Source organism: Condylura cristata, unplaced genomic scaffold (assembly GCF_000260355.1).
Source record: "Condylura cristata isolate star-nosed mole 26May11 unplaced genomic scaffold, ConCri1.0 scaffold00032, whole genome shotgun sequence".
NCBI lineage: Eukaryota > Metazoa > Chordata > Mammalia > Eulipotyphla > Talpidae > Condylura > Condylura cristata.
The window spans coordinates 4813936-4834621 of NW_004567133.1; the positions used below are offsets into that span (position 1 = coordinate 4813936).

The following is a 20686-nucleotide window of genomic DNA, read 5'->3' on the forward strand; positions in this document are numbered from 1 at the left end:
GCTTCAGCTGGAGCTCCAACCTGGTGCAGCACCAGCGCACGCACACGGGCGAGAAGCCCTACAAGTGCACCGAGTGCGAGAAGGCCTTCACGCAGAGCACCAACCTCATCAAGCACCAGCGCTCGCACACCGGCGAGAAGCCCTACAAGTGCGGCGAGTGCCGGCGGGCCTTCTACCGCAGCTCGGACCTCATCCAGCACCAGGCCACGCACACAGGCGAGAAGCCCTACAAGTGCCCCGAGTGCGGCAAGCGCTTCGGCCAGAACCACAACCTCCTCAAGCACCAGAAGATCCACGCCGGCGAGAAGCCCTACCGCTGTACCGAGTGCGGCAAGAGCTTCATCCAGAGCTCGGAGCTCACCCAGCACCAGCGCACGCACACGGGCGAGAAGCCCTACGAGTGCCTGGAGTGCGGCAAGAGCTTCGGCCACAGCTCCACCCTCATCAAGCACCAGCGGACTCACTTGCGCGAGGACCCCTTCAAGTGCCCGGTGTGCGGCAAGACCTTCACGCTGAGCGCCACGCTGCTGCGGCACCAGCGCACGCACACGGGCGAGCGGCCCTACAAGTGTCCCGAGTGCGGCAAGAGCTTCAGCGTCAGCTCCAACCTCATCAACCACCAGCGCATCCACCGCGGGGAGCGGCCGTACATCTGCGCCGACTGCGGCAAGAGCTTCATCATGAGCTCCACCCTCATCCGCCACCAGCGCATCCACACGGGCGAGAAGCCCTACAAGTGCTCGGACTGCGGCAAGAGCTTCATCCGCAGCTCGCACCTCATCCAGCACCGACGCACCCACACGGGCGAGAAGCCCTACAAGTGCCCCGAGTGCGGCAAGAGCTTCAGCCAGAGCTCCAACCTCATCACCCACGTGCGCACCCACATGGACGAGAACCTCTTCGTGTGCTCCGACTGCGGGAAGGCCTTCCTGGAGGCCCACGAGCTGGAGCAGCACAGGGTGATCCATGAAAGGGGGAAGACCCCCGCCCGCAGAGCTCAGGGTGACACCCTGCTGGGGCTTGGGGACCCGGCCCTGATGACCCCACCCCCCGGCGCCAAACCACACAAGTGTCTCGTCTGTGGAAAGGGATTTAACGATGAGGGCATCTTCATGCAGCATCAGAGGATCCACATCGGAGAGAACCCCTACAAAAATGCAGACGGCCTCACTGCACACCCAACCCCCAAACCGCCTCAGTTCCGCTCCCCCAGGCTTCCTTTTGGAGGCAATTCCCGTCCAGGTGCTGCCGAGGGCAAGGCTGACCCTCCAGGACAGCCCTCGAAAATGGCTGATGGGCAGGAGAGCTTCAGCCACAGGCGAGGGCTGCTCTCTTCCAAGTCCTATATTTGTTCGCACTGTGGAGAAAGCTTCCTGGATCGCGCTGTGCTCCTCCAGCATCAGCTCACCCACGGCAACGAAAAGCCCTTTCTCTTCCCTGATCACAGGACTGGGGAAGGGGCCGGGCCCAGTCCCTTCCTAAGTGGAAAGCCCTTTAAATGCCCTGAATGCAAAAAAAGCTTTGGCCTCAGCTCGGAGCTGCTGCTGCACCAGAAAGTCCATGCAGGTGGGAAGGGCCAGAAGGGCACCGAGCTGGGGAAGAGCTCTTCTGTCCTCCTAGAGCACCTGAGGAGCCCGCTGGGGGCCAGGCCCTACAGCTGCTCAGATTGTGGGGCCTCCTTCCCCGACCGCCTGGCCCTTCTCCGACATCAGGAGACCCACACGCAAGAAAAGTCCCCCAGATCCGAGGACCCCCTTGCTGAGCCAGCCACCCAGTCCGTAAGCCAGGAAGAAGAGGAAGAGGCCACCACCCCCACAGGGAGCAGCAGCCAGGGGGAAGGGGAAGCCTCCAAAACCCTATTGGAAGAAAAGCCCTATTTGTGCCCTGAGTGTGGCGATGGCTTCGCGGAAGTCGCAGGCCTCCTGCTCCACAGGAGCTGCCACCCAGGGGTCTCCCTGTGAAACGGGTCTGGAGAGAGGGGGGCCTCTCTCTCCTGAGAGGAACACTGGATCACCCCAGAAAGTATGTGGGGAAAGGAGTAAAACCCTATCAGATTGTAGAGAAGTGGAGGATAAAGAACCCTGGGGTAAAAAATAGTGCTTTTACATCAGTGATGAAAAATCCTATAAAATTGTTGGTGGGAACCACTTGCAAGGCAGTAGAGAAAAACTGTTGGGTTAGAAACCCTATAAATATGTAGGAAAAAAGTTCTTTAAGTCTGTAGCCGAAAAACCCTATAAACCATAGTGGATAAAAGCCCTATTAATTGTAGGAAGAGGTCCCAATATGTCTCTAGACAACCCTATAAACCGTATCGAAGCCCTTGTGAAACAGGAGCGTCAGGGAATGGCAAGGCATAGGCCGTGGCCTGGACTGGGAGGAGTGACCCTAGGGAGGCACAGGGGAGCCTCCGAGAACCTGTGCCACAGCATCCCCGCCCACTGGAGTGGGGGGCCTGTCCCTCCCGGAAACGGAAACCTTGGACAATGACGCTGAGGAAGAGGCTCAGCTGGGGGCAGAGGGAGAGCTGGCTGGAACTGGGAAAGGAAGAAAACAAAGGAGAAAGGTGATTGCGAGGCGTCCCCAGACCCACAGAGAAACAACCCAGGAACTGGGAGGAGCAAGTCCAGCTCATTGAGCTGGAGCCCGTGGTCTACGAGGCCGGTCTTAAATAGATTGTGTATGGAATTCTGTACCAGGAAGAACCCAAATGTGGGGAAGGAAGAAAAAAATTTATCAAGGCTTTTTAAAGACTGAAATTTGAGGTGCATAAAAGTTGCAAGTGTAAGAATACTGGGAAGCCACTACAAAAAATTCAGAGGAAGCATGGGGGGACTTATGCTAGAGTGCTCTGAGGGACGCAAATCAAGGTGAACAGACTGTTCAGATGGGACCCAGCAAATCCCGAGGTTGCCCAGACTTGCCTGTTTCCAGGAGCTTTTAAACTGAAAGTGCAAGAAGACCTGGCTCAGGCTATCAGGGTTCTCCCCTGGCCAGGTGGGGTGACTCTTCTCCAGCCCGGCCGGACACTTCAACTCAGAGGCCTCCAGGGACGGAAGGTCCCCCCCCAGCCATGTTCTCAGGTCTCACTGTCAGGAGGTTTCTCCTGAAATCTAACTGCCACCAGCCTTGCTGCAATGGCAGCCTGTTTCCTCGACTTCTGTCCTCCATGGAGGGAGAGAATCGCTGCTAGTCAACCTCCAAAGAATAAAGCCCTTCAGAGACTCAAGGCCTGCGTGTGGGTAGAGCCTCCTAGACTTCACTTCTCCAGCCAATGAAAGCCGTGTGTGCATTCCCTGGCAACGAGGCCGCAGGTGGACAGAGTTCCGATTAGCAACGACCGCTCTTAAACCTCACTCACGGAGCACCTTTTTTTAGCAAGGCTGCTGCAGGATGAGTCGGCCTGCACGAATTGGGGTGTCCAAATACCCTGCAGACTGGACCGTGGGTCCCAAGGGAAGAGGCCTGGCCACTTCCTCACCTTGGGCCCTGTGAGGTGATGACCCATCCCGGTCATGGTCTTGGGAGAGAGTCTACCCACTGGCTGCTCTCCTCAGCCAGGAAACTTGAGGGAAAGCAGATGCTGAGAAAAACACTCCCTGCCAGGCCCATCTCCTGTTCTCACCACGCACACCATACACTGTTACCCACTTTCCTAACCCAGTCAAACCTGCTAACATGACTGGGTGCCTGTGGTGGTGGGGGGGAAAGACTTGCCCTATAAAATGATTGGAGAGAGGAAGCTCTCAAAACAGCTGTAACAAGATCCCCACCCCTTAGACCCGAAGACCCTTAAGGAAGGAGAGAACTCCATCCAGTGCTGGGTCCAAAAGGAGGTGACCCCACCGTGGAGTAAAAGAACTGAGATACCCGGTGAGGTGGCCTTTCATGAGTTGCATCCCTGGAGAAAGTGGCCTGGATTCCTACAAAGCTGTGGAAAGGGACTTCTGATTCCATTGCCTGGAAGTTCAAAAGGTGAAAGGCCTTCACTTTCATCTCTCCTGCCCCCAGAGGTATGACCCTGAAATTCAAAGGATCAACATCTAGAAAAGCCAGGCCTGCCTGGGAGAAGGAAAAAGGCAGGCCTCAGATGATTGTGGGGAGGGCCTTGTTAAAAAATCTAGGTGAAGTGCTGCCCCACCCCAACAAAGGGCCAGTTTGAAAGCAGTGCTGGGGGGGGGGGTAGGAACCTGCCAGCTGCATTCTGACTGTAGAAGCGTCAATGAAGGGGTGTCCCGATGAGACTGAAGAAGAGGAGACTCCTCCAAGTCAAAGTGGATTTTTTCCCCACTAAGATGGTAGCAGAAGAAATTTCAGTTGTAGAGACAAACTAGAAGCAGGTCCCCTTGGAAACAGGCTTGAGGACCCTGTTTCTGGGAGTCCCGGGCTCAGGCCTATCGAGGTGACGCTGGCACAGTCGAAGGCCTGGCGTAGGCCTATTGAGGACTAGGTGTAGCGTACGTAGATGGATGCTCGCATGTTGTAGGGATGCGTGAGCACTAGGGCTGTGGGCTCTGGTACTGAATGGATGATGTGGACACAATTAGTTGGGGTTTGGAGTTTCAGGACAAGAAAGGGGTAGATTTGAAGAGCTCTGGGGTGTGATCTGTTCTCTGTGGCCCACCACCCTGAACTCCCTTCACTAGATGCTTCCTCCCCAGAGGGAGCTATAGCTGTGCATGTGTAAAGGAGGAAATCTAGCAGGGAGCTAGATTGGAGAGACGGCAGTACCTGGCAAAGGCCCTGGGTCACGGCACTTGCCTACCCAAACTGAGTCTTGAAGTATAGTGTAGCCAAATTCCTTTGTCCAACTCCAGGCCAGCCCCAGACTCCAGAGGTGCCCGCTGAAGGCACCCGATATACAGGGTTATGGAGTCATTGGTGAAGGCAGAGGGGAGAGTAGGGCTGAGCTGAGCTAAGGGTGAAACTTGACACTGCTATGGATGTGGAGGTCAGGTTGGAACTCAGGAGAACTGGCATGAAACCTGAAGGGGGGGAAACTTGAAGCCATCACCACAGAGAGGTAGGGAGGGCTCCAGGACACCTGTCCCTGAGGTGAGCAGCTCCCAGTCTCCTTTGCCCCCATTAGGGAAGCCCAACCGAACTTGTCCCCTGGAGTGGAGAGAGGCCCCACTTTTGAGTGTTGTGTATCGATAACAGTGTTGTGTCACCGGTGGTCATGTTGATTAGTTGAAGAGAATAAAGGGATTAAGATTTCCCAGGTGTTTTCTCTCTTCTCTTTCAAGTCCTGAGTAGCTGAGAGCACCTGTCCATTCTCAGACCCAGGGACCCAAGTGTAACCTCAAGCTCGGCGCAGCCCCAGGTCACCCATGAAACTTTTTCTCAGAAGCCTAAAATCCCCATGCATGCTTGCTGGTAGGAGCCTGAGGGTTTACGGATTTTTAAAAATCCACACCATTGGGAGAAGGGGTGGGGGGGAAATGTCTGAGACGGCAGCAGACCCAAGCTGCTCTTGGTGAGTCACCGGCCAGCTCTGACCCAGAACTCAGTGCCAGGGAGGCCCCTCTGATCAACCTGCAAGCTCCCCAGACTGTCACAAGTGCCTGAGATTTAGTTCTAGAAGCTGCCCTGTTCTTTCCCTGAACTGGAGACTTCTAGACCCTGGGGGGAGGTAAATGAAAACCTGGCTTGTCATCTTGCTCTCAGGTACAGCCATGCGCTCTCACAGTGGGGAGAGGACTTTCCACAGCAAGGCAGTGAAGGAAACCAGAATGGCCAGGAGTAGGCTGTGCACCCAACCAAATCTCCCCTCCCCCAGTGCTGGGCCTGCCCAGGCCTGGCCTGGGCTCCACACTGTCTGGGCTGGCAGAGCTGCTCCCATCAATCTTTTTTTTTTTATGCGTACAAGAACTGGAGTATAGGCTAGAGGTGCGTGAGAGGATTCACCAGAGACAAAGTGGGGAGCAGACCGGGCAGACTGACAAATACACTCTGAGGGCAGGACAGGAGAGGTCTGCGCCATGTGGGTCATGCGGCTTTGGACAGCTTCCTGGTGCTGCGCTTTAACCCCTTGTGCCATGAGGGAGGGCCCTCCCATGAACCTTTAAGGCCAGGCTTGCTTCTGTACTCTCTTGGGCTATAGCCCTTGGGTGATCACTAATGTCAGTCCTTGCTCTGACCATAACCTGCCTGTCCCCATGGCTGGGAGGTCCTCTGCTTCAGCCAGGAAGTTGTCGCCCTACCTTCCCTGGCCCTTGGCCCTTGACTCCCAGGGTGGTGTCTCTGCCTCTCCCTCCCCCCACCCATGTGGGAAGCTAGGGATGAGGTGGGAAGCTAGGGATGAGGTGGGAAGCTAGGAATGAGGTAGGAAGGGTGGAGGGACTTGCCTTTCACCGACAGGTAAAAGTAACGAATTCTATTCCACAGTCCCGGTGTTCCAGCCCTGGGAGCACTGAGGTACGTCAAAACTTGTCCCGGCACAGGAAGTGTCTTCTTGTGAAGAGAGGGGCCTGCAGGGAAGGAACAGGCACTGGGCACAGGGAGTGGTTCAGGCACTCAGCAAAGGGGTTTGTGGGCTGAGAAGTGGTGCCTGCCATGGCAGAGGGGCAGGGAACTGGCTGGGAGACGTGACCTGGATTGCAGGAACCAGAAATGGTGTAGGGGCCCTGGGCGGTGGGGGACAGATGTGCAACAGAGAGGTGGGTTTGGAGCTTAGAGGGGTGGGAGTGAAAGGAAGATGGGGAGCAGGGGCCAGAGTAAGGAGAATTTGGTCTAAGGAACTCAGAAAGAAACACCACTGGGAATTTTTTTTGGGCACATGACATGGTCTTACCCCTGGCCCTCCCATGACTGGTGATGATTTTCCAGGTATGGAGCTCAGGAAAGAGAACTGGGCTGATAAGAGAGTCTGACCTTGGCAGTAGCCCTGGCCCTGGATAAACACACCCAAGGGAGTGGCAGCATAGGAAGGAGGTCTAGATTAGGGGCCTTGGAGAACCAGCAGAAGCCAGGTGTCCAGAGCACCAGGAAAGCGGAGCACCACAGGCCCAAAGGTTTCAGTGTTGGCTACTGAGGTTCCACCAGGCTCAGTGTAGTCAGGAGCTTTGTTCTGGAAGGGGGAAGGGGGAGGTGCCAGTGAGGCTGGGGGCTTCCAGGGTAGTAAGGTCAGGCCTGGGTGGAGGAGCCTGGCCAGTCTCTGAGGCAGACCCCCCAAGCTCTGAGCTGGGAGGTACAGACCCACCTCTGGGCCCTTCACGGCATCCTGCCCTTCCTGGTGCCCTGGGCTCACTAACTTGAGAAAGTGGCTTCATGCTGCTTTACTAGCTCCTCTGGGTAGGGGTGGGGCCTGGGGACACAGGTGGGGAGGGAAGTTACTTGCACCCCCTTGGAGTTCGCGCGGAGGTGACTCCTGGGGAGGGTGGGTGCTGAGGATTGGCTGACCTCGCCTGCTCCAACGCAGCTCCTCAAAGGCCCGCGTGGCTCTGTGATGCAACATGCGGCCTCTCCCCGCCCTGCCCGCGCGCCCGCCCGGCGCGACACTTCTCGCCGCCGATGCCGTCCCCAGCCTCGGCCCGGGCCTCTGCGAGCGCGCCCACGGCCGCCAGCCCCGCGCCGGAAGTCACAGCAGCCCGCGTCGCAGTCTCCAGCCCGACCTGGTGCGGCCGCGCCGACCCCACCGAAACCCCGGGCGCCAGGTGGGTCCCGAAGGCGGACAAAGCCGCGAGCCCCCAGGAAGGCGTGACCGCCGGCAGGGCAGCGGAGCAGCGTGCTGGGGCGATGGCCGACAAGCCCGCAGCCCCCGCAGTGGCGGCGGCCGCGACCGGAGCTCCAACCCAGGTCAGCACCGTCCCCATCGCGAGTGCCAGTACAACCTCGGGCGCTGCGCCAGCGGACCCCACGGCACGCTGACCCCTGACCCCCGGAGGCGCAGCACAAGGTTCGCGTGGTCATGCCCGCAGCCGCGCCAGTGGCAATGAAGGAAGTCACCTGCTTAAGTGTCCCAATCTGTGGGTCTGGCGGGAGGGTCGTCATGTGGAGCCATTGGGGCAAGGTGTGTGGGGGCGGGGAGGCAAACCTGCCTTTGCCAGCACAAATAGGTAGCCGGTTCTGTCCTCTGAAGACTCCCTCACAGGGTGGAAGGGACATTCCCCAAAACGCAGCTCGAAGCTTCCCAGCAGCCAGTGGCTGCCAGGAGCGGGAGGCCCACACAGCAGGTGGGTGGGTTGCCAGAGCTGAGGCCCTGCCGCCTTCAGTGCACTAACCAGGTCACTTCTTCCCTACACGTTACTGCGGCCCAGCCCTGGATCCCTAACAGCCTGAGCATAACTTAGGTGTATTGGGGGTAGGCCAGAGAGGGGTCTCCCTATTGTAGAAGCATTACTAACAGGGAAAGGGCAAACAGGGAAGGGCTGGGATGTGGGGCAGCAAAAACCCAGTCATGTTTAGGGCAGGAAGCAGGGCTACCCAAACCATAGGCTGACAGTTGGACATTTATTCTCAACAACAAACAGCCCACAAGGTATCTCTATAGAGCACGAACTGTGGGTCTGAATGGACCCTTGCACCTGTCAATAGCTCTACCTTCTAGGCCCCTGCGTACTGCCCTCTACAGCCCATGGACAGGCCCTGGGCAGGCCAACACAGGAACCATCACCGGTACAGGCTCAGTCACAGGGTGTCAGATGAAGCTCTTCTATCTGGAATGATCGGAAGTTGGCCCAGTGGCTAGTCTGGCCCTTCCCCTCCTGGGAAGTTCTGCCTCCACTGCAGTTAAGGCCACCAGGAAGCAAGCAGGGTCAGGTCTGGGGGGCCAGTGGAGACTTGGATGCACAATATAGACAGGTCTGAGTAGTGGAGGTTGGAAGGGGCTGATTATCTTGGCGCAGCACTCCCAAGATGAGGGCAATGTGACTGCAGCAACTAGAGCTTCCCAGAGGGACAGGCCAGCATCTCCCAGGAGGCATCTCCTTCAGCTCGGCACAACGGCCAGACCAAGGAGCCCAGGGGAACCCAGAGGGAAGCATCTCCTGAGCCCCAGGGCTGTCTCAGAACAAGGGCCCCACCCTACCCCTGTGGGCATCTAAGCTGGTAATGAGAGTCTCCTCCTGGATAGGAAGCCACAGCCTAGAGAAATCCCTGCCTTAGCCTGGGCTGGGCCTTCGGAGACAGTTAAGGCCAGCTTCCGGGAGGCTCCGCTGAGTGCGCTGGACCTTCGGCTTCTCACAGCAGGCTCTTCGTACAGGGTGGGTGTACCCAGGGCAGCTGACATGGGGAAAAGGTGAACAGAGCCTGGCTGAGCCCACACCCACCAGCATGCACAGGGAACCCCCAAACTGACTAGGTGGGGTGGGGCTAGGCCCACAGGGTCCAGAGTGGAGGGTGAGGGCCACTGGATGGGAGCACAGCCCCCAGAATCCATGGGTGTTCCCAAGTTCACTGAGTTCTGGGCTCAGCTGATGTAGACGCGGTGGAAGTCGTGGGCACCGAAGGCTGCGTTGCACTTGGGGCACTTCCTCTGGCGGGCCTCATAGCGGCCCCGCACGCACTCGAAGCAGAAAACGTGGAAGCACTTGGTAAGGACGGCATCCTTCTTGCGGGTGTTACAGCAGGGGCAGGTCAACCGTGCCTACAGAGGCATAAGTACCCACTTAGGAACAATGCTGACGGCGCTGCCCAGAACCCAAGCCGACAGCAGATGATCCAGGCTATGCCCACCACACAGCAGACTGTACCACAACCCCGAGAAGCAGGCGAGGTCTCAAAGTCAGAAAGCCACAGAGCCGGCATTTTAAATCCAGCAGTGCTGGCCTGAGATCACACTTCCTTTCAAGTGGCCCAGTTTCAGCTCTACTCTGCTCTGAGGCATCTTCTCTTGCCCCTTGGTCACTAATAAAGCCCTTATCCTGGCTTTAGCCAACTATCTTTGCTCCAGCTGCACCCAATCCCTGCTGGGATTGCAGTGCCACGAGAAACGTGCTTCTCCACCCTCCAGTGGGCTGCCAGAGATCCTGCTTGGGTCCCAGGACCACCTAACCTGAGACCTCCCACTTGCTACCGGGTCTTACCTCCAACTCCAGATAAGAATTCCCTAACTACTTCACCCCCGGCACCCCTCCTCTGCCCTGGCTGAGATGCCGGCCCAGCCCACCCCCTCAGCAGTGAGCCGCATCACCTCTCCCCTAGCTCTCAGAGCCCTAGTGCAGGCATCTGATGGGCTCAAAGTTGGTCTCGACTCCAGAAACCCCTTCTGCCTCATCTGCCTTTATGTCCAAAGTTCTTCAAAAGGTTTTCTCCATCCTCTTTTCCTGTTGGTCAAAGTGCAGGTGATCCTGACCTCCGTCTTGCCCTTTCCAAGAGCCATTCCCATGAAGACAGCTGCTGAAGCTGTGGGGCATCTCCCCATTCAAGTTCACTTGCCTTCATGCAGCTCTGACTCAGCTGACCCCTGCCTCAGTGAAACTTCTATCATCTCCCCCTGTACCAATCTTCCCTCCCCCATAGGCTTCGCTTCCTCTGTGCTTTTCTCACCCTCTCTGGGTGACCAGTTACATGGTCACCCAGAAACTTCCCCCTCTGCTTCTGCTAATAATTCCCAAGCCTCTGGTCCCCAGGCCTGCCCCTGAGTTCACGTGCTTTCCCAGACAGCTTCCCACAAGGTCCCAGACACTCCGCACCCTTGCAGAGCCCACCAAACCTGCCCCTCCAAAGTCTTTCTAATCCTACTAAATGCTATTTGTCATGCACCCAGTTTCTCAAGTAAAGAGCCCAGTTCTCTCAAGTACCCCCGTTTCCTCACTCCAAGCACTTGACCCACCTCTGAGCCTAAGCACTTCTGCCTCCTACGTATGTCCTGAGCTCACTGACTTGTCAGACACCTCAGGCTGGAGCTCAGCATCAGTTTCTGCCTCCAGGACGCAATCACTAGGCAAATCCCTGCACTCACCTTCACTCCTCTAGCCAAAATGCAACCGCAAAGTGGACCGGGTCACACTGGTTGAAAACCCTCTGCTGTCCCCACAGTAGCTACAGAAAGTCAAGCAGTGCTGGCTGGTGTACCAAGCCCTTCGGGCTCTGGCACTCCAACGCCTCCTCCCACTTCCTGATCACTGCAAAACCCGCGTTCGCATTTCCAACTACAGGCTCTGGTCCATCCTTCCCTCAATGGCCCTCACCTCTACCTTTTCCTTTGCCAGAACCCTCATCCCTATTCCTCATAGTCAATCCTAATTCATTCTTCAGACCTCCACTGAAAGACAATCCTTCCAGGAAGCCTGCTAGGCACAGGGGTGGTTCAAAGGCTGCCCCTCATTTCCCAGGACCCGCTCATCTGTCACCACTCTGCTTATCACGCAGATGGGAGAATTACTGGGCCTGCCTCCTCCAACGGGCGGTCAGTTCCAAGAGCTCTAAGACCAGACGGTGTTCCCAGCCCTCTGACACCCAGCCAGGCACGTGGTTGGCCCACAGTGTGTGCACATTAAGTGCTCAGCTGTGTGAGTCTCCACAGCGTTCGTTCTGACCCCTTTCTGCTCCCCTACCTTATTTCTAGGGTCCCAAGACCCGTGATAGCTCTCACTGGTGACAGGCCAAGAACCTGCTCGCCCAGTTCATCCCTCTCCCACAGCTCTCAACCCCCTGGCCCCACCTTGTACTCTTTGATCTCTTCCTGGAGGATCTCATCAGCATCTGCGTAAACCTCCACCTTCCTCTGCTTCTCCAGCTTGCGCCGCAGCCGTGAGATGTCCTCCTAGGGAAACAAGGGACTCGGTTTAGTGCAAGGGTCTGCGTCCTGAAGCACCTGTTCCCGATTCACATCAGTGACCCTGAGCTTCCCCCAGCCCTATTCCTATGCAGACACACCTGAGCTCTCTTGAGGTTGAAGCTCTCTTTCTCTCGAGCAGCCCGACTCTCTGCCAGGCAAGGCTGGATCTCTCGCAGTCGTGTCTGTACGTGTTCCAGCTGCACCTTCAGGTCCTCAGCCAGCTGGGCGGCTTCCACAGCCTGAGGTAGGGTGAGAGGGAAGAGAGGCAGCACTCTCCTGAGCCCGGGCAGTCAGGCATGTAGAGCTGTGTGTCAAATGTTCCAATGATTTCTGGTTTTGGCTCAAGTCCAGTATCTTCACCAGAGAAAATCTGTCTCCTCACATCTCAACCATCACCTCCTCTTAACCTCTCTCATACTGACATATCCAGTTCCTCCTTGGCTCCCTCCTGTCCTGGAGGCTTCACAGGGCTTTTCTCTCTGCTTCCCTCAATATCCACTCCCCCCGTATATACCCCTTGCAACTACCCCAGGCCTCAGCACAAATGTCACCTAAGAAAGGCTCTCCTAGTTCTTTCACAGCTGTTTGGTTTCCCTCATGGGACTTAATGTGATACATATTAACATTATTTTATCTGTGGGGTTAAGGGGTTTGTCTCTGCCCCTCAAATCAGAAGCTCCCACTTCCGGTAGGATCCCCTTATTCACACGGTCTCACCAGTCCCCAGACAGGGCCTGGTGTACAGTTAGGACATGACACTGCTCACATGAATGGGTAAACTGAATGAGACTAAAGCCGCAGAAATTAAAGAAAAGGAAAATCAATGTTAGCCTTAAACGATCAATGAGTGATCAGATGTGGGGCTGGGTTTGAAATCTAAATTCACTCTTTCTTACATAAGCAAGTTGACTCCCCTGAGCCTGTTTCTTAACTTACAAAAAGTGGTAACAGCAACCACTGTAGGACCACTATGAGATCAGCTGAACACAGCATCTGAGATGTGACCAGGCCACGCGAGGAGGCAGAGCTGGGCTTCAAGCCCCCAGGAAGAGTCAGACAATGAGGCTGGGAACCAGCATTCTGGGTTGTTCTCCCTTTAGGCCAGGCTCACCTTCCTCTTATTGAGCTCCAGGGCCTGGCTGCGCAGCGTCAGCTCTTTCTCCACACCCCCAAGGCTGCCCTGCAAAGCTCGCTCTTTCTCCTCCAGCTTCTGCACAGTCAGCAGCTGGGCATCCACCTGAGGACAACGGGGGCGACTCAGTGCAGGCGAGTGCCTGCCTCTCCAGCTCTCCCTGCAAGCCCAAGGTAGCCATACCTGGGACTTGAGGCCAAGAACTTGCTCGCCCAGCTCATCCTTCTCCTCCCGCAGCAGCTTGTGAATCTGGTTGGCCTTGATCCGCTCTGACATCAGCTTAAAGTTGGCATCATCCTTTTCCCGCAACTGCTGCAGCAGCCGCCCATTCTGCTCCTGCATGTCCTCAAAAGCTTGGCCTGTCACGTCCATCTCCGACAGCAAAGCCTCTTCTTCCTGCAGCATGTGGGCAGGGCCAAGATGGAATGTGATAGAGAAAAAGGATGACCACGGGACAACCGCAGGAAAATGTGTCTAAGCAAAGAACCACAGAGTGCACCCAGGCCAACTGCTAGAAACATATGACGGGGAGTTGAGAGAACCCCAACGCCTATAAGATAGGGGGTCTAAAGGGCTGCACCTGTTTGGTAGCACCCAGCTTGCGCTGTAAGTGTTCTATCTGCTCTTCTGCCTGCCGAATGCGCCGCAGAGCGTCTTCATCTGCAATTTTCTTGCTCTCTCTTCGATCCCTCTCTTCCAATTCCCGGATGCGGCTCCGCAGTTCATCAACCTACAGTCAGCAGGAGGACGCTCTTGTCTTGCATACTGCCGAGGGGCTCTGCCTCGGGGCACCCCTCTGAATGCACCATGAGCCCCACCTGTCCTCACCTCAGCCTTGGCTTTGCGTTCAGCGGCCATGAGCTGCACCTTATCCCGCTGCTCCTTAGGCGCCGACTTATACATGTCCAGCAGCAGCTTCATCTCCTTCTGGCTTTCCTGGGCTTTCCTAGGATTAGGCACAGGAGGAGGCTTGGTGATAGGGCTGGAGACTACTTGGCAGGGGTGGGAAGGAGACAGGAACAGGGTCTCACTTGAGCTCCGCTCGCAGACCTTTGAGGAGTTCTGATTCCTTTCTCTTGGCGTCTTCCACCTTGGCCTTCTCCCGATCAGCCCTGGAGAGAGCTGAGGCTACAGGTGGGGGTCCCAGGCCAGGCCCTTCCCGCTCTCGAAGCTCCCGCTTGGGCCTGGCCTCAGGTTCTCGGCCCCGGGAGGAAGGGCCCTGGGGCCCAGGGGTTAGGACTTGGGCCTCTTCCTCAGAAGGGACGAGTTCCTCCTTCTTCATTGAGGTAGTAGTGGTAGCAGCAGGCGCTGAAGCCACCTCTTTTCTACTGTCAGGGGCACTGACAGGGACTGGCCCACCCTCTTCTTTCCCTGGGGCTGGGGCACTGAGTCCAGAGTCCTCTGGGTGGCCCAAATTGGGGACGGAGTGGGTAGAGCCGCTGGCCTGAGCCCGGAGCTACAAAGACAGAGAAAGAACAGGGTTTAGTTGAGACAGTGCTCACTGGGGTTTAGCTGAGGCTTTTCCAGAGAGCCCCTGCTTCACCTTGCCAATTTCTGCCTGCACTTCCCGCAGCTTCCGCTTGTATCTCTGGGCATCCCCCTTTAGCTGGTGGTTGTGGTTTTGTAGGCTGCTGATCAGGTGCCGCATCTCACGGTTGATAGGCCCTGGTGGGGAGAGTTGGGAAGGAGTCAACAGCCCCCATTGGGGGTCGCACCCTCAATGGAGGAAGAAGCAGTCATACCCATCACCCCCAATATGAAGAAGAGAACAACTAAGGTCTTCAAAAGGAGTAGCTCATGAAAGTAAATAATAAAAAACTGAAAAGAATTCACCCAAAAGTAATTTGGCTTTGCCTTTTTGTGTTGATTCTGTTAATGTAGGCTTTCTAAATACTTCCAAGTTTCATTCAAAGGAAACTAACACTCACAATCTACTTCTTCAGCTGGTCTACCGTCTCAACTTCTCCATTCCGTGGCCTCCCCAACCAAAACTGCAACAGCCTTCCTGCTACACTTCATGCTTCCTTTCCTGCTTTCTCTTCCATACGAGGCCTATCGATACCCAACATACAGATGCCACCTTCCTTTTCACTGTTTTCCCCACCATGACACTGTTTCGTAATAGCAGGGGTTCTGTGTTTTGTTCACTGGCATAGTCCCAAAGCCTAGAGCACGCCTAGGGTCCTAGATGGCATTCAAAACTTTTTTGTAAAATGAACAAAGATCTCAGCAAGACACCCGAGGGCCAGAAAACCAGACAGGGCCAGCACTTCATGCTCTGGCAGAGCCTGTTCTACTTGCCACCTTGACTGGCTGTGACATTCACTGTGCTGGAGTCAGGGGCTGTGGTTCTGTTTTCAACTAGGATCCAAAGCTCTGAGAAGGAAAGGGGCCTAACCTCTTAGTGCGGATAAGCAGCAGCCCCACCTGTCTCGGGTCCCAGCAGTCCCACCTAAGGCCCCACCTCCACCCCGTCCTCACCACATACCCGCCTGCTCGTTGGCCGCCAGGTTCTGTTCAAACTCGATGCGCAGCATCTCGTACTCCTTGCGTACCTGGGCCAGCGTGTCCTCCAGCTGGATGACCTCTGTGCGCAGCTTCTTCTGCAGCCCCAGCTCGTCACTCTATAGATGAGGTATTAAGGGCTTACACAATCCCACAGACGCTCCAGGCCCTCAGTAACTCTACTCCCCCCAACTTCAGGCCTCAGTGACTTAGGAAGAATTTATGGTCTGGGGAGCTCTGCAGGCACAGAGAGTCTCTGAAGTCCAGGAATGCCATGACTCCCTGGCTAAAGACCTGGCCCTAAACCCCAGCCTCTACCCACTCCGGGTCATACCTCCATGTGCTCAATGTGTCTCAGGTGGGAGTTCTTGGTAGCGAGCAGCAGGCCCCTGGCCTCATCCAGCTGAGTTTTCACTTGCAGAGACTCATTGTAGAGCAGCGAGAACTGGGCCTGCAGCATTCGGTACTCTCCCGTCTCCCGCACCACCTCCTCAGGAAGGCTCCGCAGGGCCACCTGGAGATGCCCAGCGTGGTCAACCAGTTTTCAGGGCTTAGTGTCTACCTTGCAGGGCCAGGCTACCCCACCCACACAGCCCACCTTGAGGCGCTCATTTGTCCGCACAGCCCCCTGAAGTTCAGCCTGCAGCTTCTCCAGCTCTGCCATGCGGCTGTTGGCCAACTCCTGGTTTTCTTCCAACTCCGCATTCAGCATCTCAAACTATGGAGCGGGAAGCATCGTGGGAGTCAGGGTAGTCAACATGCTTTCCTCTCTACCTGCCCCACCCACACGCCCCATGTAGAGCACTGAGAGATTCCGAACCCCTGGGGATAGGCCAGATAAAGGCATTTTCCTAAGGGCTTTAAGGCAAGTGGCAGAAAATTCAACACTATGTGGTCAGTGTTGGAAAGAAAGGTTCATAGCTGAGAGAATCCGGGAAGTCTTTCTGGAAGACCTAAAGAGCAACCTGAAGTGAGGGCAAACAGCACAGTAGCCCCCAAAGTACCCAGAAAATTCAATGACCAAAAGGGGAGAGAGTATAGGCAAGGTGAGGATTGGTTAAATGGACTCTCTCAGTGAAGCCCTCAGACACCCGGCTAGGGCCAGTTTCCTATAATGTACTTCCATTGATCTTTTTTTTTTTTTTTTAAAGATTTATTTATTTGTGTATACAGAACTGGGGTACAGGCCAGAGGCTCAGGGGCGGCGAGAGGCTTCACCAGAGACAGAGCTGGGAACAGAACAGGCAGATCTACGAAGTACACTGCTGAGGGGAGCAGCGGGCGGGCCAGGAGAGGTCTGCCACGCCATGTGGTCACCTCCGGGGCAGGCGGGGATCGAACTTGTGCGGAAGCGGCCTTAGATTCTCAGTGCTGTGCTTTTAACCCGCTGCGCCACCAGGGAGGGCCCCATTGATCTTTTAAAAAATTTTTAAGAGTCATTTATTTATGCATACAGAACTGGGGTACAGGCCAAAGGTGTGGTGGGGGAGAGAATTCACCAGAGACAGAGTGGGGAGCAAAACAGGCAGATCAACAAAATACACAGCCGAGGGGGAACAGCAGGTGAGACAGGAGAGGTCTGGATGTGGGTCACCTCCGGGGCTGGGGATACAACTCATACAGAAGCGCCTGTGGTGGCTTGCAGTGATGCACTTTAACCCGCTACACCACCCGGGAGGGCCCGTTCTTTTTAAAAACAATTTTGAACACTTTAAAAGGATGTGTTCATTAAGAAAAGGAAAGGGCAAGATGCAAGATGACACTTGCACAGACACAAGTTGGCAGAGAGAGCTGTTGCTGCTGCTTTGCAAAGGGAAAAGGTTTGTGCAAAGAAATGCCTGCACAGTGGACAGCTCTCCGTCCACTGAGCCTTTTTGTGGTAGTGTACCCACAACTTGTCTGTTCCCCCGAATGGCATCTAAGCATGAAAGCTTTGATTTTTTTCTAATTTTGTTTTACAAAACATTCCTTTTTCTTAGTAGGGTCCAACATTTAGTAGCCAGTAAGTACATAGTAAGTACGTATATAAATGAATAAATCAAAAAGCAGCCCGAGCAACACGCCCTCAGAGACCACACCTGGTGTTTGTCCATAATACTGAGGGGGATTTCAAGGGTGGAGGTGGAGTAAAGATCGTGGGAGGGACTCGAAGCTAGATGGCTGCTCACCTTCTGCATGTTGAGTGTGATCTGGCACCTCTGGGGGCCCGAGGAGCTCCCGGACACATAGTAGCCAGAGTTGAGCTGTGGAGAAGAGACAGGCAGACAGATAGGAGTGGGAGGAGGAAACCAGGGCCCTAAGCACCCAGCCGTGGCTCCTTCTGACCCAGAGGCCTAACCCTACCTGCTCCAAGGCCTCTGCCAGGTGTTTATTGAGCTTTTGTTCACGCTTGCGCAGCTTCTCAATGTCCCACTGCAAGTCCTCTACTGTAGTTTCCATCTCCAGCACCTTGGTCTCTGCTGATGTCACTTTATCTTGGAGCTCAGAGTACTGAACAATGAAGGATGCAGACACTTCGATGAGGCAACTTGGTTCCCTGAGATCCTCAGGTGCCCACATGCTGTCATGGTTCTAATCCCATACCCGCAAGAGGCCAATTCCCACCTCCAATGAGATTCGATGATGCTTCTCCTGCAGTTGGGTAGCCAAGTCCTGTAGCCGCCGGTTCTCACGGCCTAACTCTCGGGTACGAGCCCGAGTCACCTCACCAGGAGGCTCACTGTCCCCTGGGAAGGTAGAGCTCAGGTAAGCGTCAAGTTCAAGGCAATGGATATTAATACACTAATGTATTAACTCACTGTGGAATCTACTATGTGCACAGTTTGAGTACCAAATATTTTGCTGGTCTTTCATGACAAAGTCAAAAATCTTGATCCTCACAGCAGAAACCAACTCAGAGAGAAGAGGAATTTTCCCAGAATGCCAAGGTTAGAGTGATAAACTAAGGTGAAAGGACGCTAGAAGCCTGCAAGCCTGGGCACTTACTGCTATGTCATGTGCCTCAGCAACTGCCACCAAAATTTGTGCTAAGTGTTCCAAAGAGGTCATCAGCCAGAGGGGGCTACCCCACCAGCATCATATTAGCGACTTCCACTTATCTCTCTCAGAGTTAACTCTAGGATCAAAGCCAAAGCCCCCACCCTAGCCCTTGTCCTGAGAACACAGCTGATTTGTGTTTTGGGGAGTTTGGGGGGGGGAACTACAAAGATGCAAATGGAGTGGGGTGAGGGCACAAAGAACTAACCTCGGCTGTATATTCGCTGACAGAGTTCTTCCACCCGGCGCTGCAGGCGGTCTGAGGCCTCCACGACCCGGGACACCGCTGCCTTGGAGAACTCCATACGGCCTTGCAGCTGCAGCTCCACCTCCTCACTACTGCTGGCACCCAGAGCCACCACAAAAGCCAAGGCTGGCTCGCTCAGAGGGGGCCGCAGCTGCATTGGCAAGGGATCTGGGAGGGGTGGACAGACCTTCATGAGCATAACAGCAGCAGTTACCACCTCTGTACCAAGATCCAGATCAAATCCTTCAACATTCTACTGCTCACTGAGTCAACACAACAACCACCTAGAACAAACTGTTATTTCCCCATCTTGAAAACCACCGACTTTCAGGATGCAAAATAATTTTCTCACAGCCAAAGCTCCTGAATCACTCCTTCAAATAAGTCTTTGCCTTCCAAATTTACATTAGAACCACACACACTAATTTCCTTTCAGAGCACGCTATTCTTGTTATGTATGGCTTATAATCACTTCCTTCCTGATGAAACATTTTTTGGGCTTATCTTTGCTTCTTCTTGCATATCTAGAACAGTGTTGAGTATATAGTCACCATTCAATATTAATACCTTCCTGAACTAATGTCAAAAATATGAGTTACACTATGAAGCAAGTCACTCATATTCAAAAATGTGTTCTTAGTCCCTAAACTTGGCTGCCCAAATATGAAATCAACTTTGTGTGTGTGGAAGGGAGAGCAGAGAATTCAGGAGTTTAATATCAACTTCCCCTCTTCTCTGAGACCCAGAATGTAATTAAGCTCCCCAGATCCTAGGACTCTGGCCCTACCCCTCAGCTCCGATGTCCCTGGCTCTGTGAGAGGGGTCTCATCATGTGTTGGCCCCTCCTGGATTCCAGGCGCCTCTGTCCCTGAAGACAGCTCCGCCTGGCTTTCATGGTGTCGAAGAAGGGCTTCCACAGTTTCATCCAGCTGAAGGGAGAAAGCACCAAAAATATTAGGAATCCCTCAGGTGCTTTCCAGCATGATACTCCTTTCCCGGGAGAGAAGCCTGAGGACTGACAGCTGATCAAGGCCAGGTACTGGAAAGCAGAGAAGCATCCACCTGGGCCCAGTAGCGATTGACAATGAGGAGTGTGGCATCATCAGTGGCCTGCCGCTTCTCCAGCTTCTCAATCCGTTCCCGGAGTTCATCTTCACAAGCCTGTCGTTGTTCCAATCGCTCTGCTAGTTTCTTGTTCTTGAACTGCAGAACCTTCAGGTCCATCTCCTCCTACCATGGAAAATAAAAGGGCCAAGATAAAGGTCAAAAAGGACCCAAGAAACCAATCAGAGAGCGAGGGAACAGAAACTGGAATGGGAGAGGAAAGTATCCCCAGACTGTTAACAGGCATGAGGCTGTCTCAGAACAAATGGGACAGAGCCTGTATTGACCCTGCACGGAGGAATAATGCCAGACACCAGCAGAAACATCTTGGTGGTGAGGATTTACATTCTATTTCTACGTCTTTTTAACCCTAAAGTCTTTGACAAGTCATATACCCTGAAGCTTTCCCTGTCCGTAAACGAAAGGCAGCCTCTGTCCTCATGCCCCCTTTAACAGTGTATCAAGCGGAACGTGATACAGTTTAGGGAACTGGGAGTAAGGTTCTGGACGATTTGGGAGAACAGAGGTGCGAGTTTGGCAGGCTGAGAGGGCTGGGGCAGGAGTCTACAAACCGTGGAAGAGATGCCTCCGAGACGAATGGGCTCTATAAGTGTGGTTGTCGTCTTTTCCTCACGGCTCAGCTTCTCTGGAGGTCCAGAGCCCCCGTCGCCCGCGACGCGTTTATTGCCGGGACCAGACATGGCCGCAGTGGCGAGGACCCGTGCAGGGTCCGCCAAGGGAGGTCAGGCAGGCGGAGGCCGCACTTCCGTCCCCTGCATGGGATAAGAAAGCAGAGATGTGGAGCCCGCCCTCTGTAGAACCGAGTCTCCCCGCTTACACAACTGATGGACGTCGACCCCGACAGTCCGAGCCCCTCACCAGAAGCAGGATCAGCCCAGCACCGCCATCTTGGACCTCACCGGACGTCACCAGCGTGCCC

General features: G+C 55.0%; 2 protein-coding genes across 2 annotated transcripts in view; one reads left to right on the plus strand and one right to left on the minus strand.

The window, feature by feature from the left end:
* Positions 1-5200, plus strand: part of ZNF629 (zinc finger protein 629) — an 8567-nt gene extending 3367 nt beyond the window's left edge. Inside the window, exon 4 of the mRNA XM_012731641.1 lies at positions 8-5200. Within this exon, the coding sequence (XP_012587095.1) occupies positions 8-1961 (1954 nt within the window). The 3' untranslated portion in view covers positions 1962-5200. The remainder of the gene's footprint in view (positions 1-7) is intronic.
* Positions 5201-8437: 3237 nt separating this feature from the next.
* On the minus strand, positions 8438-20671 carry RNF40 (ring finger protein 40, E3 ubiquitin protein ligase). The gene is made up of 20 exons (XM_004691974.2): positions 20626-20671; positions 20319-20519; positions 19705-19872; positions 19430-19571; positions 18604-18810; positions 17964-18085; positions 17703-17849; positions 17528-17602; positions 15958-16077; positions 15694-15873; positions 15343-15478; positions 14398-14519; positions 13886-14310; positions 13683-13800; positions 13435-13584; positions 13038-13250; positions 12834-12959; positions 11821-11961; positions 11606-11707; positions 8438-9586 (listed from the first exon to the last, which is right to left on the minus strand). Exons 2-20 carry the CDS (start codon positions 20445-20447, stop codon positions 9410-9412), a joined length of 3000 nt encoding a protein of 999 aa, XP_004692031.1. The 5' UTR covers positions 20448-20519; positions 20626-20671; the 3' UTR covers positions 8438-9409.
* Between the last annotated feature and the right edge of the window lie 15 nt (positions 20672-20686).